Below are 17,064 nucleotides of genomic sequence, written 5' to 3'. Positions count from 1 at the left end.
CCCCAAGCCTGGCCCCGGGCGCCCCTCTCCTCCCCCCGCCCGGGGACCAGCAGCCAGTGGAGTGAGGGGAGTAGCCAATGTGGACCCCGCTGGGCCCAGAGGGTGCTGACCTCGCTCCTCAGGGGCTGGGTCATCTGGGGGCCCCTCACTCCACACTGCTGAGCTGCAGCGAGAGGGGTGGCCACAGCAGATGGAGAACGGAAGAGCGGCAGGGTCCCCCAGGGGGGCTGTGGGAGGCCAGGGCGGGACACAGAATGCACGTGGAGACCCGGGGATGCCGGTGGGGGGGGGGGGGTCCGCCGGGGCTCCCTGGGGGTCCTGCCCTTGCCCCGGCCCGCGGGCTGTGAGCCTGGCCCTGCCCCACGCGCCCACCCTGCCGACGGGGGACCCTGGCTGCGCGGGGGGCCTGCCCACAGCGGGTGCACCAGGACTCTGCACGCAGCCACCCCTGCCACCGTCCCGGAGCTGGGAGGCCGGTGCAGGGGAGGCTGGTGCAGGGGAGGCCGGTGCGGGGAGGCGGTGGGGGGGGCCGGCTGGGGCGGGGTCAGTGCGGGGAGGCTGGTGCGGGGAGGCTGGTGCAGGGGAGGCCAGTGCAGGGGAGGCGGTGGGGGGGGGCCGGTGCGGGGAGGCACTGGGGGGGGCTGTCACCTGGATGAGGGAGGCGGCCGCGGGGATCTGCCGGTTGAAGTGCTTCTGCCGCTGCTTCTGCTGCACCTTCAGGGCGAAGCCGGAGCCGAGGATGCCCTGGGGGCGGCAGGGGGAGGCAGGCTCAGCGCCCCGGCCCGCAGGACAACCCACGGGCCGTGCCCAGTAGACGGGCTTGGTCCCAGGGAGAGCCCGGTGGCCCCAGCTGCCCCCAGGGCCGGGTGGGTGGACAGGGCCCAGCTGCACCTGCACGGGCGGGGCTCACAGCTGTGGGATACGGACCAGGGGCCGACGGACATGGCCACCCCCAGGGAGGGAAAGGGCTCAGCAGGGAGGGGGCTCCCCGTCCACGGAGGAGATCAAGTTGCAGAAGTGCACACAACACATGCACACACGTGCCATTACACATGTACACGCATTACACAGGCATGTGCATGTGTGAGGTTGCACCAAATACGCATCTAAAGATACATATCTGTGTACACACCCATCTCCCCAACACGAGACACGCACACATGTGACATTCCCACACCTCCGAACTCACATGACGCATGTATACACATGTACGTGCATGACACGACTGCATACCTACAGCTGCACACACAACACACATGTGCATACAACGTACACGCTTACACACTACATACATGACACACACACAGACCAAATACAGATGTAATGCACACACACGTGTACACGGCACACACACATAACACATATACAGGTGCACACAGTAAATAAGGAGGGCCTCAGCCCACCCTGCCCCTGCCCGTGAGCACCAGCTCTCCCCCCGTCACCCCACCCACCTAGTGGGCCATCGCTGCCCCCAGGGTGGGTGGACTTTGGTGGGTAACCCTCCAGGGCCCCCCAACCCGCAGCAGAAGGGGCCCCTTTGGGAGGTGGGAGCAAGGAGGAGGCCCAAAAGCCCCAGGGGGACGGGCTAGGGTCTGAGGAGAGGCGCCCATGGAGTGGGGAGCAGTCAGTTCTCAGCGCATCTGTGAGGGGCTCCACACCCAGGGGGGACCCAGGAAGCCCTCAGGCCCAGACAGGACCCGGACCGCCCACAGCACCCACCGCGGGGAGCGCGAAGAAGGAGATGGCGAAGACGGAGAAGCAGGAGGCGATGGTCTTGCCGATCCACGTCTGCGGCACTTTGTCCCCATAGCCGATGGTGGTGACTGTCACCTGCACAGTGGGACAGACGTCAGCAGCCAGAGGCCCCGGGCCCCTGGCAAGAGGGAGACCTGGGCAGGGCTCGTCTGGCCTCCACAATGCTAAGTGGCACGGCTGGAGCACACACAGCACCCCCGGGGCTGCTCCCAGGACACCGGGACCCCTGACCAGTCCCTGGGGAGGCCGGAAGCACCCACCGGGGTGGGCGTCCCACTAGGAGCCAGGCACAGGTGTCTTGTTGCCATTTTCAGGAGAATAACTACCACACCCCCTTCTTCGTGGGGGTGCGTCTTTCAAGGGCATGTGGCGGGACGAGGAGAAGGGGCTCCTGGGGCCTCCGATGGGGCCTGCAGTGCCTCAGCGTCAGCCCACCCTCACCCCAGAGCCCCGTGGCCCACACTCCCGAGTGAGAACTGACTCCAGAGGGCCTGGGATCTCCATCTGGTTCACGTGGCTTGGGAAGACAGCCACTCACTCCTAAGTGTGAACTAGTTTTCAACCCTGAACACCACTTGTTCCCTCGGCAACCTCCTATTCACCCTTCAAAACCCTGCTTGAGAAGTCCTGACTCCCTGAAGCTAATCCTGTTGTAGCAGGTTCGATCACCACGCCTGCACGTGTCCCTGCCAGGGACTCCTTCCCTCTCAAGCGTAGGGCGGCATGGCCCCCAGGGTGAAATGGTAGGGTGCTGCCATGGCTTCTGACCCCGGCAGAAGCAGACGTGAGAACCTAGCTGTGTTCTCGTGAGCCAGACGGTAAAGAGATTTGCAGAAAGGCAAACCATTCTTCTCACTATACCTCTTTGTTTTGGAAAATATAGTGCTGCTTTTATGAAACTATTTTATTTGGGTAAACATAGAATGCATTTATTATTATTTTAATGAATTAATACAGGGACAGTTTAAAAATTTTTCAACTTTATTTTCTAACCTGGGAAATGATGAGAAATAGGAACTGAGTGAACAAAAGTTCTCTGGAGTCCTCGATGCTTTTAAACAGTAGAAAGGACTCTGGAGACGGAGAAGTTTGAGAACTGCCATCTTAAAGAGAGCAAGAGGCAGGTGGGGCCTCTGACACAAGCAGGACTGGGTGAGGCTGGGGGCCTGCACTTCTGGTTAAAAGGGTACCAAAAACAGTGGTTAAGGCAAATAACATTTAATGAAAAAAATTTTTAAACCTATATTGAAGAGTGGGAGGGAGGGGAGAGGAAAAGGAATGGAGGGGAGAGGAGAGGGAGGGAACAGGGGAGGGAAAGGGGAGAAGGGGGAGGGGGAAGAAGGGAGAATGAAGGGGAAAGAGGGGAAGGGCTGGCCTGGAAGGTCAGGGCAGACAGGTACTGTTACCTGCACAGGTGAGGTGGTAACCTGCCCAGGTGAGGATTGCTAATATCATCTCCTGGGACTATGCCCCACCCCAGACAAAAGCCCCCAGAGGGTGGGACCCCAGTTTGTTGTCTGCTGGGTGTGGCCTGGCATGAGGAGGAGCCCACACTCCCTGCAGGCCAGCTGGGTGGTCGGCAGAATTCAGGGTGCCCCTGCCAGGGTGGGACGCCTGTCCTGGGGGGCAGGGGTGTGGGGTGGGGACACTGCCTGCAGCACTGTGGCCTCCCAGTCTCAGCCGCCCTAGACCCCCCTGCAACCCCCCAAGGAAGCAGCCCCATGTGGAGCTGTTCACTTTCCCCTAATTTGGATGCAACCAGCCTTGGCCGCCCTGTCGCTGCCAGACTGGGAACGGGCCCGGGGCAGCAACCCTGGGGGACAGATCTGCACATCTCTCGAGCAGAGAGGAACTGGCTACCCCGTCCTCTCCGGGGCTGGCCAGGCAGCAGGACACAAGCCCCAATAGGCTGTGCTAACCGCTGGAGTCACCAACTCTCTGTGTAGGGACAAACGCCGGGGCTTCCCTCCCCACCCCCAAATCCACACGTGGCCTTTGGGCAGGAAGAGACAAGCCCGCGACCAGCCTGAGACATGCCTGCACATGCCTGGACTTCTCCTCGCCCACCCAAACCTCAGGGCCCCTGGACCAGGCCTGGCCGTGACAAGCCCCGCCCCCCCCAGGCCCATCCCTGGGGTCCCTATTACAGCACATCAGGGTTGGTCACTGAAGATCCATCCACACACAGCCCCCTCGCCCCATGCACAGCAGGCCTTGCATGCAGGAGGCCGTGGGACCCTGCCTGGAGGGCTGGGCCCAAACGTCACCTCCCCAGGGAGGCCCTCTGTGATTGCAGGGGTCCCTGCCATAGCGTGCCAATCACCGTGTGCAGACCACGGCTCCGCTGCCTTCCTCGCCAGCTGATGTGACCCCCGCTGGTCCCAGAGCCCACACAGAACTGACCCCCATCAGGGTGTGCAGAACAGATCCCAACAAAGCAGCCTGCCCGGTGTGCCCACGGCAGCAGCCTCTGCCGCCTCCCTCCGGAGCCCCAAGAGGGACCCCGTTGTCCTCCCAGATTTACAGAGATGGAAACTGAGGCCCAGAGCCGCTCTGTCCTGGGCCCAGGATCTGCTCTCCTATCCCTGCTGTGTCCCCGAGGATGAACTGCTCTAACCATGTTCCCACTTTAGGAGCCTCCTCTGGGGCCAGCCTCACTCAGGTCCTCCTCACCCGAGCACAGGAAGGTGGGAGGGGCACACACAGATCCGCCCCCCCACCGAGTCCACACTCTGCGGGAAAAGCACCCCAGGGGCTGCAGCTCCGTGTGGCAGTGATGGGATGGGAACCCCAGGACCTGCAGCTGAGAGGTGCAGTCAGACCCTAGCAGCCAGCCACACCTTAGTGTGAATTAACCAGTCACAGGCCCATCACCGAAGCCGAGAGAGTGAGGCTGGCGACATCCGGCCAGCATCTACAGCCCTCCATTACTGAACCCGATGGGTGGGGGTGGGACCGCAGGGGCTGCCTGTGTCATTGACTGGCTTGTCTGACAGTCCGTGGACAGAGGCTTTGTGTCCACTTTCACACACAACCCAGAGGCCAGGGGTGGGCCAGATGGGTGCTAATGCAGCAGACCCCACTCCCAACCCCACCTCTGCCTGCCACATGTGCTTCAGGATGCTGGCTGATTTTCTTTTGCCATAGACTCCGGAAAGTTCTGATCCCAAGGGCTCACCCAACTGACATGAACTGCACCCCTCCAGAGGCAATTACTCCTCTATATGCCCCCACCAGGCCTGCTGAGCCCACTGAGAAATACCCCCAGGCGGTGTGCAGTAAGTCCAGGGAGACGGACCTGCCTTGTGGACTCCTATTCACCCTACAAAACCCAGCAAAGGCCTCTCCCCACACCCAGTGCTGTGCTTTGTTTGTATGGCCGTTGGGGAAGAGGAAAAGCCTGGAGTGGGTGGGGTCTGGCCCACTGGGCCTCAGTTTCCCCAGCTCCCATGAGGTCCTACGCTGCCCACCCCTACTGGTGTCTGCGAGGCCCCGTCGGCACCCCGCCACTCAAGCTGTGCCCGGCCAGGACGCAGTACAAGCCTGCGAGGCCGGAAGCTCCTGGGAGCCTCCTTTGGGCTCCGGGAGAGGGAACAGGAGTCAGACTATTTTAACGCTTTTTCGCTCTAAAGTCTAAATTTAGATGCCGAGGTGTAAACAGCCGAGCAGCCTCCGTTTCAAAGACCCCCGTGCGCTGAACAGAGGAGCCCGTGTTTGGGAGCGCGGCTTCCTTCTGCCCCAACAGCCACACAAACAAACGCATTTTGTTCCAAGAGCAAAGAAAAAGTCTTAAATCCTCCCCGAAGGCCTCAGTAGCCAGGCCCCCGGGCGCCACGCTTGGGGGTCACGGGACCCCCCGTCTGAGCCCGGCGCCCCGACCCGGGGCTGCTGCTGATGGCAGGTGGGACGGGGTGGGGCAGCCGGCCGCGGGGCCAGTGTCTTCTCCCAGCAGCCGGGGACCCCGAGGCGCCCACAGCCTGTGCAGAGTCAGAACCCCCAGCCTGACGGACAGCCCACCTGGGGAAGGACCGTTCTCGCCATGAGCCCACAGGACACCCACGTCCTGCCCAGGAGCCGGGCCGTCCTCGTGGCCCCTAAGCCCGGGCAGCGCTGACCGCCCCGGACCGGCCAGCCCCTCTACCCTGAGGGGAGCACAGCGGGTGGCCCCTCTGGCCCCGTGCAGCCCCTGATCCTGTTTTCAGGGGAATCGACACATCTCTGTGCTGGGGCTACAGGGCCTGCGGGAGCCCAAGCGAGGCCTGGGGTGCCCCAAAATGGCCCTGAGCCGCCCATGGGCCCCTGCCCACTGCCACACCCGCAGGCTCTCATCGCTGCACCCACCCGCCCCTGTGCAGGGAGCCCAAATTCAAGCAAATGGGGGGCACAGCACAGGGGGGCACAACACAGGAAGGACATGGCACTGGGGGGGGGACCATAGCACAGAGGGGGACACAGCACTGAGGGGAACACAGCATGGGGGGGACACAGCATGGAGGAGACACAGCATGGGGGTGCACGGCACAGCACGGGGGATTCATGGCACGGGGGGGACATGGCATGGGGTGAACAGAGGCACTGGGGGGATACAGCATGGGGGAGAGACAACATGGGGGTGACACGGGACAGCACAGGGGTTTCATGGCACTGGGGGGCACATGGTTCGGGGGACAGGGCACAGGGGTCCCCAGGGGCATTGGGGGGTGGGCCCGAGGGGGTGTCAGTGTCCCTGTGTGGCCGTCCTGTCCCACTCCTCGCACTCTGTCCTGCCTGCAGCACAGCCCCCGCCCATGCCGGCCGCCCCCGCCCCAGCTGCAGAGCAGCGTGGAGAGTGGGGGTGTTGGCCCCTCAGCCCGGGCGGCCGGGGGTGCAGGCACTGCCAGGCGCGGGGCCCGGGCGGGGTGCTGGTGGCCAGGGCGGGCTGCAGCTGACGGCGGCCGGGCGGGTGCCAAAGCCGGCACAAAGGGGGCTGTCTTCCCGGCCGGCGGGCGCATGTTTGCACAGGTGTGAGGGGGGAGGGCCACGCGGCCGGGGGCTGGGGCAGGGGGGCAGGGGGGCAGCCTCCCCGCACCAAGGACGGGCACTGCCCTGCCCTGCCCGGGCGGCCATCCACGCACTTCCTGTGGCACTGGCCCTGGCCCCCAGCTGCCGGCCCCCCACGGGCCCCCCCCGGCCAGCTCCCTGCCAGGGGCTGAGCTCCTGCCCAAACCTGCCAGGCTGACCACACCAGGGCCCTCAGGAGCCCGGCCAGCACGTGCCTGAGCACCAGGGCCTCGGGCAGCCCAGAAGCCTCCAGAAACCTCAGAGCTCCCGGCCATGAGGGGCCCCCACTGTGGGCCTAGCCCGGGGTCAAGGGTGGCTTCCCAGGCCTCCAGCCCCTCACCCCCGTTCCCCTGCAGGGTGGGGGTCCCTGAGGAGGACAAGGCCCCTCCTTCCTAGAGCGGCTGTAGGGCAGGGGACATGGCCGGGCCTGGGTGGGAGCTGGCCCCTGACATGGTCACCGGGCCTCCCAGCTGCCCGAGCCCCCAGCCCACCCCAAGGAGGCTGTCCCTCTGCCCTCCCAGCCTCAGCCCCCCAGCGGCTGCCACGCTCCACCCTTCCACGGGAAGGAGGCCGGCCAGGCCCCCAGCCCCAGAGTCCACCTCCAGCTCGTAAGTGGAGCCGATGGGGCCCACTGTTGCCAACTGTTTCAGAATCTTCCGAACTCTTCCAGTCTCTTCCAGACTCTTCTGGACTCTCCCAGGCTCTCCTGGGCACAAGCTCACTAAATCCCCAAGCAGCGCTTTGAAGGAGCTTAGAGCTGTACCCCACTCTAAAGGCGGGGAGCCTGAGGTGTATGGTAGCCGAGGGCCTGGCCTGCTGTCCCCACGGCTGCGTGTGACCGGGCGTCCGGCTGTGTGGACGCTGGTCCCCCACTGGGGTGCTGGCCAAACACTGCCCCTCCCGCTCTGTGCGCCCCCAGGGCTGCCGTGCCCATCCCGGGGTGCAGAGCTGCCGCCAGCAAAGGTGCCGGGGTTTCCCTCCTCCCAAAACAGAGGCGCGGGAGGGGCTGAGGTGTGGAGGGGGGCAGGGGGAGTCCGGGACGGGGGGAGGCAGGGGGGAGGGCTGCGCTTGGGCTTTGGACCCCGTCATCATGCCCACGGCTGCTGGGCCCCCCCTAAGGGTCCACAGCGAAGCAGACGCAGGGCCACCTCGGTCCGCGCCCCCTCCCCTCCCTCCGCACAGCTCTGCTCCCCCAGGTCGCCTGCCCCTCCCCGCGGGACCCCCTCCCGTGAGCGCCCACCCACACCGCCGGCCACCGCGGAGCCAGTAAGGGCCCCGACGCCCAGGAGAGCCCTGGGCCCCAGGACGGGAGTCCCTCTCGGGCTCTCCAGGCGCGCCTGCGTCTCATGACGGCCACCAGATGTGCAGCGCAAAACCAAGACGTGGGGGGCTCGTCTCAACGCCTTCCCTCCTTCACATTCTCTCTCGGACCCGGCGCCACATCCCCTGTCTGCTGTTTAAGCCACTCTCCCGGGGCACGGGGACACGGGGCGCACGGGGCCTGCCCGGGCCAGAGGGCAACAGCGGACACCGGGCAACCGGGACCTGTCCAGGGAGGCGGGACCGCGTGGAGCCCCCGGCACTGCCCACACCCGTCCCAGCAGCCGGGCTCGCGGCGGCTCAGAGGGAAAAGAGCGCCAAGGCAGCGGCCGCAGAGTCCGGAGGCCCTGCTCCTTCTCCGCTGCACGCCCACCGAGCTGTGGCGGCCGTCCGGCCCTCTACCTGACCCACGCCCACCCCAGGGAGCAGCCTGGGCCCCCTCCCTGGCCCCTGAGGCCCCGGCGGTCCCCCCACCCCCCGATCTGGAAAGGCCCCGACTTACCACCCCCCACCACAGGGCATCCGCGTAGCTGCCAAACTCAATGCGGCCCGACTCATTGACCGCATCCTTCTCCGCCAGATACACGAAGTAGGAGGAGAAGATGAGGCCGAGAAACCCGATGTACAAGGTGGTTATCAGTTCCTGGGGGAGGAAACAAAGGGGGCCGGTCAGCGGGGGGCGGTCAGCGGGGGGCGGTCAGTGGGGGCTGCGGGCTTCCCAGCTGCACCGAAAGCATTTTGCAAACCCCTTGGAGAACCTCAAGGGTGGCAGGTCACCGTCCAGGCAAGTACTTTCCAGAGAGCTCTGCGTGCACGGGTGCACGGGCCACGTGCCGAGACCAGAGTTCCAAACGACCCATTGTGCACACCTGCGTTTCAGCTCCCCGAGAGCCAGGGCCGCCTGGAGGGACAGGGCTGGTCCCGCCGAGGCCCCTCCACCAGCCATTCCCGCGGGGCAGACCCCAGAGCCATCCAGACCCACAGAACCCCCCGGCCCAGCTTCATGGGCACCGCGGCCTCTGCCCCCACGGGCTGCCCCCGATTTGCCCCGTCTGCATTTCTGGGCCTCTCAGGCGCTTCTCCATCTGGCCTCCTGTCTCCTCATTTGCTAGGCATGCTCTCGCTTCCCGCGCGGAGGACAGGGCTCCCCGTACTCTGGCAGCAGGGGTTTGGCCTGACCTGGCGAGGCATGGTGCAGTGTGCCGTAGGGTGGCATGGGGTGGGGTGGGGGCATGGCAGGAGGTGGGGTGGGCTGGTGTGGCAGGGGGTGGTATGCCATGGGCATGGGGTGGCGTGGCAGGGGTGGTGCGCCGTGGAGTGGCATGGGGTAAGGTGGGGTGGCGCGGGGTGAGGTGGCAGGGGGTGGTGTGGCGTGGGGTGGGGATCCGCCTTCAGGCCTGTGTGTCTGGGCAGAGCCCTGGCCCCTGGCGCAGCTGCGTTCACAGTGCCCTGCCCGCCCCGCACTGCCCCGCACCCACCTGGCGGTGGATGAAGACCACGGAGCCCAGGAGCCTCCAGGTGCCGCCCTGGCGATCCACGTGCAGCATCCTCAGAATCTGCAGGAACCGAATGCCCCTGAAACGAGACAGCGTGGGGTGGGGGGTGCTGCCTGCCCAGTGGGGGGACGCGGGGGGCGGCACGGGCACCCCTGCCCTCGCTGGGTGTCCACTCTGTCTCCACCCCATTGCCCCGGGCTGGCCTCCCCAACCCTGTCCTGGTCCCAGGCCTGAGCTCATCCCACTGCCATGCACCCCATTCTCCCAGCCCTGAACTAGCCCCCTTGGGGCCCTGGGGGTCCAGCTTCCAGATGCAAAGTCTGAGCTGCCCAGACGGCAAGGGCAGGAGGGCTGAGGGCAAAGGGACAGACCCACGGCCGGAAGCCCCCAGGCACCGGTGCAGGGCGCAGCTAGACTGAACCCTGGACTGTGCCCGCCTATTTGTCCCCGCTACCCCCCAGGGCCCTCCCCGAGGCGTGCCCCTTCCCCGCCGAGGGGCTCATTTGGCACACTGCCCGCCTCGGCCCTGTGGCCCCGGGACAGCAGCTGCCCAGCATACCTGATGGCCGACGTGGCGAACACCTGCCCCTTGGAGCCCACGCAGAGAACCACCATGGAAGCTACCACCACGATGAGGTCTGCGGGCGACATGGGCAGCGGTGTCACCCCCTGGGGACCGCCCGTGACCAGGGGCAGGGGGCCCCTCGGGGAGGCAGGCAGCAGCTGGCCTGCAGCGACCCTGTCCCGCCTCGGGCACAGACGGCCGCCCCCACCTCGGGCAGGACAGAGGGCTCACAGCCAGGCAGGACCATAGCCTGCAGGGGGAAGGGACACACGTCAAGTCGCGCGGAAGTTTCCAGAAGCCACGAGGGCCAGCCGCCTGCCCCTGGGACCGTGGGCAGCTCCGCAGGGGGGCGGCCAGAAGTGGGGGCAGCCTGAGGGCCTGGAAGCTTCCGTGACTTGGACGGCTACTCGCCTTGGTGGCCTGCCTGGGGTGGAAGGGCGGCCTTTTCCGGAAGCTTCCGCAGGCTGGTGCAACTCACCAATGATGGAGATGGGCTTGCGGGCGAAGCGCAGCCGGCCCCAGATGCCCACGTACTTGCTGCGGCAGCCGGCTGCCCACAGGCGGACCACGTACTCCGTCCCGAAAAACACCACCAGGACGATCTCCTGCAGAGCAGAGAGGACACGCTGGCCGGGGGGCTCTGGGGGTCCCTGTAAGCAGTGGGACCTGGCCCAGGACCCTGGGGTCCGGGCCCCGTCTGCACCCGGAGCACAAGCCGTGCGGCCCAGCCTGGGAGGGGCATCCTCGTGGGGGCCAAGCCCCCTCCTCTCCACCGCCAGGGACAGTCGCATCCCCTGCTTGGCAGCCTGGGGTACAAGACCCTGGCGTGGGAACGCTGGGCAGTGGGAGGGGGAAGGCGACGGGGGCTTCACCAGCACTGTCCCAGAAGGAGGCGGGAAGGGCTCAGCTGTAAAAGACTCCTGTCGAGGCCCCTGGAGAGTGGGACCCGTCTGGGTGGCTTCAAGGGGGAGAGGCGTGGCGCACAAGGGGGACAGGTGGGGAGGAGCCCCCCCAGTCCAAGACCTCTTCACAGTCCCCTCAGGTCTCATGGCTGGGGCAGCAGCCTTATTCTCAGCAGATCTGACTTCCCTGAGGGGCACAGCGGGCTCCTTTCCCCAAACATCTGAGCTTCCTCTGTGCCCTTTATCAGCTTTGGAAGGACAGTCCAGGGATTTTGAGGTGCCTTGGGGGGTGTGATGGCAGCTAAGCCATCCCAGGCCTTCTGGATGACTCTGCTGCCCTGGAACCCACCCACCCACCATACAGAGAGCCCAGGGGTCCTCAGTGGCCAGGCCTGGGGGACGCTGAGCTGCAGCCACGTGCTGGATGCCAGGTCTGAGGCTCCCAGACAGCTTCCCCTCGGGCCCCTCCCTAGCCTGCTCTGGGTTGAATTTTGTCCCCCAAAAGACACATTCCGGTCGTAACTGCAGTCTTTGAATGTGGCCTAGATGGCATAGTCTGTGCAGATGTGACTAGTTAAGATGGCACCAGGTGGAGCCTGGCACAAAAGGGCAGAAGGGCACACGTCCAGGCTGGTGAGGGGACAGCAAGCCTGCCTGCGTGTAGAAGGTGGCTCACCGAGCTCTCCTATAGGACAACCAGAGAGCAGGCCAGTGGCTGCCTGGGCAGGGGCTCACTGACCACTGGACAGACAGTGCAGGGCTCAGAACCATGAGAAAAACAATTCCTAGGGAAGAGGGGACACTCGTATCCATGGAGTCAGGGGAATTCCCTGGCCACCAACACATGTCAAGACAAGACACACGCAGAATGGGCCGGGGGCCCCTATGCTTTGGTCTGGAGCTGTCCTCTAAGCCTGTTGTATGGTACACCCTGAAGGAGAGCCCTGCCCGGGTCAACGTGCAAAAACTGGGAAAGGGGTTTTCCTTTCTTTCCTGTTCCTTTCCTTCCTTTTTTTTTTTTTTTTCCGTTACCTCCTGGAATTCAAGAAGGCTCTGTCATAACATTAGCTGGAAGAGGATTAAGGAACAGATGCCTCAGAGTGTAAATTTCAGCCATAACACATTAAAATATCGAAACATCCAGGTTTCAGCAAAAGATGACAAAACATACAAAAAGAAACAGGGAGTGATGGTCCAGGCAAAGGAGAAGGTTGAAGCATCAGAACCATCACTGAGGAGGGTCATAGCTGGGATGTTCCAAAGACTTAAAAAAACGGGGGGGGGGGGGTCAAAAACATGATCAAAGAGCTAAAGGAAAATATTGACAAGAACTGAAGGAAATCAGAAAAATGAGAGGTGAACACAAAGAGAATATCAATAGAGAGGAGGAAATTACGCAAAGGAAACAGACAAGGCTGAAAACCAGAGTAACAAATTAAAAGCTCCCTAGAGGAGTTCGCAGCAAGTAGGGGCTGGCAGAAGAAGGAATTCAAGGGCTGGAAGATAAGACAACTGAAGTCATCCAGTCTGAGGAGCAAAAAGAGGAAAGAATGAAGAAAAGTAGACAGAGCCTGAGGGATCTGTGGGACACCATCAAGAAAACAATGTACTTATTGTGCAAGTCTCAGAGGGAAGAGAGAGAGGGGCAGAAGCAACATTCTAAGAAATAATGGCTGGAAATTTCCCAAATTTAATAAAGGACATGGAAATGCACATCTGAGATGCTCAATAAACTCCAAACAGCATAAACCCAAATAAATCCTAAGTATGACATATTAGAATCGAACAGTGGAATAACAAAGAGAGAGAATTCTGGAAGCCACAAGAGAGGAGTAACGTGTCACGTACAAGGGAGCCTGAATAAGACTAAGTGACGATAACATCTCAGAAACCACAGAGGCAAGGAGGCAGTGGAAAGACATTTAAAGTGCTGAAAGTGTAAAACTGCCACCCAAGGTTTCAAAAATGAGGTAGGGATTAAGACATTCCTCATGAAAAACAGCACAAGGACACTGTCACCACGACACCAGCCCTAAAAGAAATCATAAAGGGAGTCCTGCAGGACCATAGGAAAGGACACTGGACAACTGACCAGAGGAATAAATAAGGATTTCCAGCAAAGAAAAACACATGGATAAATACAAATTGCAGGAATGGTGCATTTTTTATCTGCAACCCCACTTTTTACTCCCTACAAGATTGAATAGGCAAATGCATAAAATAAGATGATAAAGCAATATCACAATGTACAAATATGCAATTTGTGATAAGAAGTACTTCAAGGTCTAGGGATGGAGGGCTGTGGAAACATGGTGTGTGTGTGCTGTTGAAGTTAAGCTGGTATCAGAGTAGACGAGATTGTTCAAAACCTTGGATGTGAAATTTAAGCCCCAGGTTAACCATGGAGAAAATAGCAGAGAACGTGTAAACTCACAGAGACAGAAAGTAGAGTACAGGGTCCCAGGGTAGGGGGCAGGGGCAATGGAGGCTTAATGCAAAGTGAGTGTAGGGTTTTGTTTGGGGTGAGGAGAAAGTTCTAGAAATGGATGGTGGTGAGGGGGCTGCAACACTGAATGTGACAATCCCTCTGATGGTGTGTTGGGAGGGGCTGGGATGGGCAGATTTATGTTGTGTATATGTTCCCACAATTAAAAATGGAGCTGGAGGCTGCCATGCCTGGAGGGGTGGGAGAGGCCAAAGGGAAGAGAGAGCAATTTGACCAGGCCAGTAGGGGCAGGTCCCCACAAAAATTCTGCACAAAGGGACCCCTAGCAATGAAGGGCTACGATTCAGCATCGAGATGCATGCTTGGCTTCTCTGCCACAGAAGCCCCTCCCCATGGCTTGGGCCTCTAGACAAGACTTGTGAAATTTCTCCATCATAAGAGAGTGAGGGGTCTGTGCAAGCCAGTGGGTCCAGGCTAACATTCATTGCAATGGATGGACAGACAGACAGGTGAACACAGAAGTGAAGACGGACAGGTAGAAACCAAGTCCCAAAGGGCAGGGCCAGAGGTTTCTCTCCTAGTAAACAGAGCAAGCCAGAGGGTCCTGCAGCCAGACTCTCTCCTTGGAACGTGAACTGGAATTCAGTAAACGACCATCACTCAGTACTGCCCAGCCCTTCACAGAACACACAGCCTCATCTGAGCCCCAAGAGACAGGCAGGGAAGGCTGCCCCTCCAAGATCTAAGAGAATAGCAAGATGCCTGGGCATCAAGGGACATGACTCCCAGGGATGAGCCTGGCCCTGGCATCCTGGGATGGACCATGCCTACCTGACCAAAACGGGGAGAAGTGAAACAAAATGATACGTCGGTGGCTGAGATTGCAAATAGAGCTGAGAGCTCTGTTCTGGAGGTTGCTTGTACGCAAGCTTCAGCAGATATTGCCAACAGTCACGGTGTGCCAAGCCCCAACCAGCAGGGTTCCTACAAACCCTAGAATACCCTGGGCTCTAGCCAAGACTCTATAAAAGTTTTACTTATTAAATTTGTTTTTACATAAACTTAAAAGCCTCCAGATGGCTCCTAGGCCAGATAAGCCCTGACACCCGGGGGCACCTTGGCTCCCAGGGAATCCACCAGGTTCACGCCTCCACCCCGTCATGGCGACGCCCCTTTCAGGCTCGAAGAAGTTAAAATGGTCATTGCCCAGACAGAGCTGAAGATGGAGAGAACGAGCATGTGAGAGGGAGGAGGTGCAACTGAGAAATTAAGACTTACATGACTGTGACTCCTGACTCATCGTACAGACAGTTCTTTCTAGTGTCCAGCGCACTGGAACAGCCAGAAGGAAATACCTGAAATGGCTGAACTGTAATCCGGTAGCCTTGCTCTTTAAAACGATTGTTATCACCCTACACCTCCACCTTGTGACCGTGTGACTGCAGAAGCCTTGTGACTTTGCAGGTAGGTGAGTCATACAACTGAGACGTGGGAAAAAAGCTGCACAGACTAGGGGCGATAATTACTTGTACTACTTCAGTAATCTTTCAACTGCAACAAATGTAACAACTGTCCAAAAAATAGAATTACAAAAAAATGCTATCATCAGTTGTAACAAATTTCCCTTAGGAATACAAGTGTTGGTGGGACGGAGGCGTGTAGGAATCCTACGTTTTGTACAATTGGTCTGTAAACCCATAATTCTTCTAAAGAAACAAAAAAAAAATGAAAAGGAGGATTTTGGATACAGTAGAGATAAAAAATAATAAAAGAATAAGAAACAAACTTTATCCAAGAAATTTGAAAACTAGATGAAACAAATACATCTTTAGACATATCGAAATTACCAAGCTGACTCAATAAGACATGGAATATATGAAGTCCTAAAACTATGTTTTAAGTAAATCATTTAAAAATCCATTTTAAAAAAGAGGAGAGGGAGAGAGAATAGCAAGAGGTGATCACGGGCCTGGCACAGGGCAGGGAGTGGGCCGGACCGTGTCCTGGCACGGAGCGAGGCCCCCGGGACTCCTGCCCAGGGCACCTGAAGGGCAGGGCAGGGCTGGATGCGTGGGCACCCCTGAGCGGCAGCCCCTTCCCACACCTCCACCCGGGCAGTCCAGGCTCTTTGCCCCCGGCGGGCAGCCCCCTGACCACCTTCTCTTCCCCACCGCCTCGCGACCCCTCTGCTGCCCCTCCCACCCCAGGCCTCAGCCTCCTCTGTCGCCAAATGCAGAGGATTTAACGCAAAGACGTGTGACGAATGTGAGATGGACAGCGCGCAGCTGGCGCTCACAGAGGCGGCGGCACGTACTCGAACCCAGCGGCCAGCGCACCCCTGGCAGGCGGGGGGCGCTCGGGAAGGTCTGCAGGCTGGACCGACGAGCCCAGGATCCCGTGGGCCCTCACGCAGGCCCCCACGCGGGAAGGCGCCTGTGCAAAACCCACACGTGTTGCATTTCTCGGGCCACATCCAGCCGGCCTCCCGCCCACCCCCGACAGGGGCCCAGCGGGAACTGGGTGACAGGGCAGCCCCTGCTCTCCGCCCCCGGGGTGTCCATTGCAAGCGGGGGCTGGACACTGCTGCTGCTGGCTCCCAAATGTTATCAATTAGGACGAAATAATATTTACACAATCCAGCTTGTGTTTAGGGCAAGCTTGAAGGTGATGAAAGAAAACTGGGAGGAGTTCACTGCCTCCCTTTTGCACAAAACTTTAGGGGGCACCAGTGATGAATCCTTTTCGGAGGGCACGCACTGGACAGCGTGCACGGGACAGCGCAGGGGTGCCTATACCATGGGCTCTGCAGCCGAGCAGGGACTGAGTGGCCCCCAGTGCTCCCTCTGCCCTGGGGTGGGTGGGACTCTCTGTTGGGAGGACACAGGCCGGCCCACTTGCCCACCACCCCCTCTCTGACCCCTGGAACGGGTTTGCCCAGGTTGGTGCTCAGTAAGGATTTCAGTGAACGAGCAAATGAATGAATGAGTGAGTGACCAGATGTCCACCCCAACAGGTGGCGGGTCCCCGAGAGCTGGTGGGGGCAGGTTTCCCAGAACCGGCCCCACCCGCGGCCAGCAGGTGGGCAGCTGGTGAGGGGCTGGAGGCTGGGCCTGGCTGCCCGGTCCCCGCCACCCCACCTGACCACAGGTCCCCAAAGCAGAGCCTGGGGTGCTGTCTTTGCGGAGGGCTTCACCCCAATGGGAGGAACAGCGCCCCTAAGAGTTCCCACCCACCCACAGAGGCACGCACCATGGCTTGGCCCCTCTGACGCGCACTCTCCGAGCCGCCCAGGCTTACAGGGAATGTGCTCAGACAGTACAGCGATGCCCGCCTGCCCCCACCATCTGTGTCCCATCGCCGGCCGCGTCTGCCACGACCTGAGCCCAACACAGGCTCGTGGCTGCCCGTTAGAGTCCACGTGTGGCCCGGAGCGGGGGGTGTGTGGTCGTGACAAACCATGACGTCACACACCTGCCACCGGCATCAAACAGAGCAGGGCTGCCGCCCGACGAGCCCCCCACCCCCCATCTCTCCTCCACC

At 61.1% G+C, this 17,064-nt stretch overlaps 1 protein-coding gene across 4 annotated transcripts in view; it reads right to left on the bottom strand.

The window, feature by feature from the left end:
* KCNQ1 (potassium voltage-gated channel subfamily Q member 1) overlaps positions 1-17,064 on the bottom strand; it is a 311,105-nt gene that overhangs the window by 218,587 nt on the left and 75,454 nt on the right. For all 4 annotated transcript variants that reach the window (XM_077115368.1, XM_077115371.1, XM_077115370.1 and 1 more), the window contains exons 3-8: positions 10,655-10,781; positions 10,171-10,249; positions 9,594-9,690; positions 8,618-8,758; positions 1,720-1,830; positions 649-744 (exon numbers count right to left, since the gene is read on the bottom strand). In XM_077115368.1, coding sequence (XP_076971483.1) covers positions 649-744; positions 1,720-1,830; positions 8,618-8,758; positions 9,594-9,690; positions 10,171-10,249; positions 10,655-10,781 — 651 coding nt within the window. The remainder of the gene's footprint in view (positions 1-648; positions 745-1,719; positions 1,831-8,617; positions 8,759-9,593; positions 9,691-10,170; positions 10,250-10,654; positions 10,782-17,064) is intronic.

This window comes from Tamandua tetradactyla, chromosome 9 (genome assembly GCF_023851605.1).
Source record: "Tamandua tetradactyla isolate mTamTet1 chromosome 9, mTamTet1.pri, whole genome shotgun sequence".
Classification (NCBI taxonomy): Eukaryota; Metazoa; Chordata; class Mammalia; order Pilosa; family Myrmecophagidae; genus Tamandua; species Tamandua tetradactyla.
The sequence above is the reverse complement of the archived record's forward strand: the minus strand, read 5'-3'. Positions and strand labels throughout refer to the sequence as shown.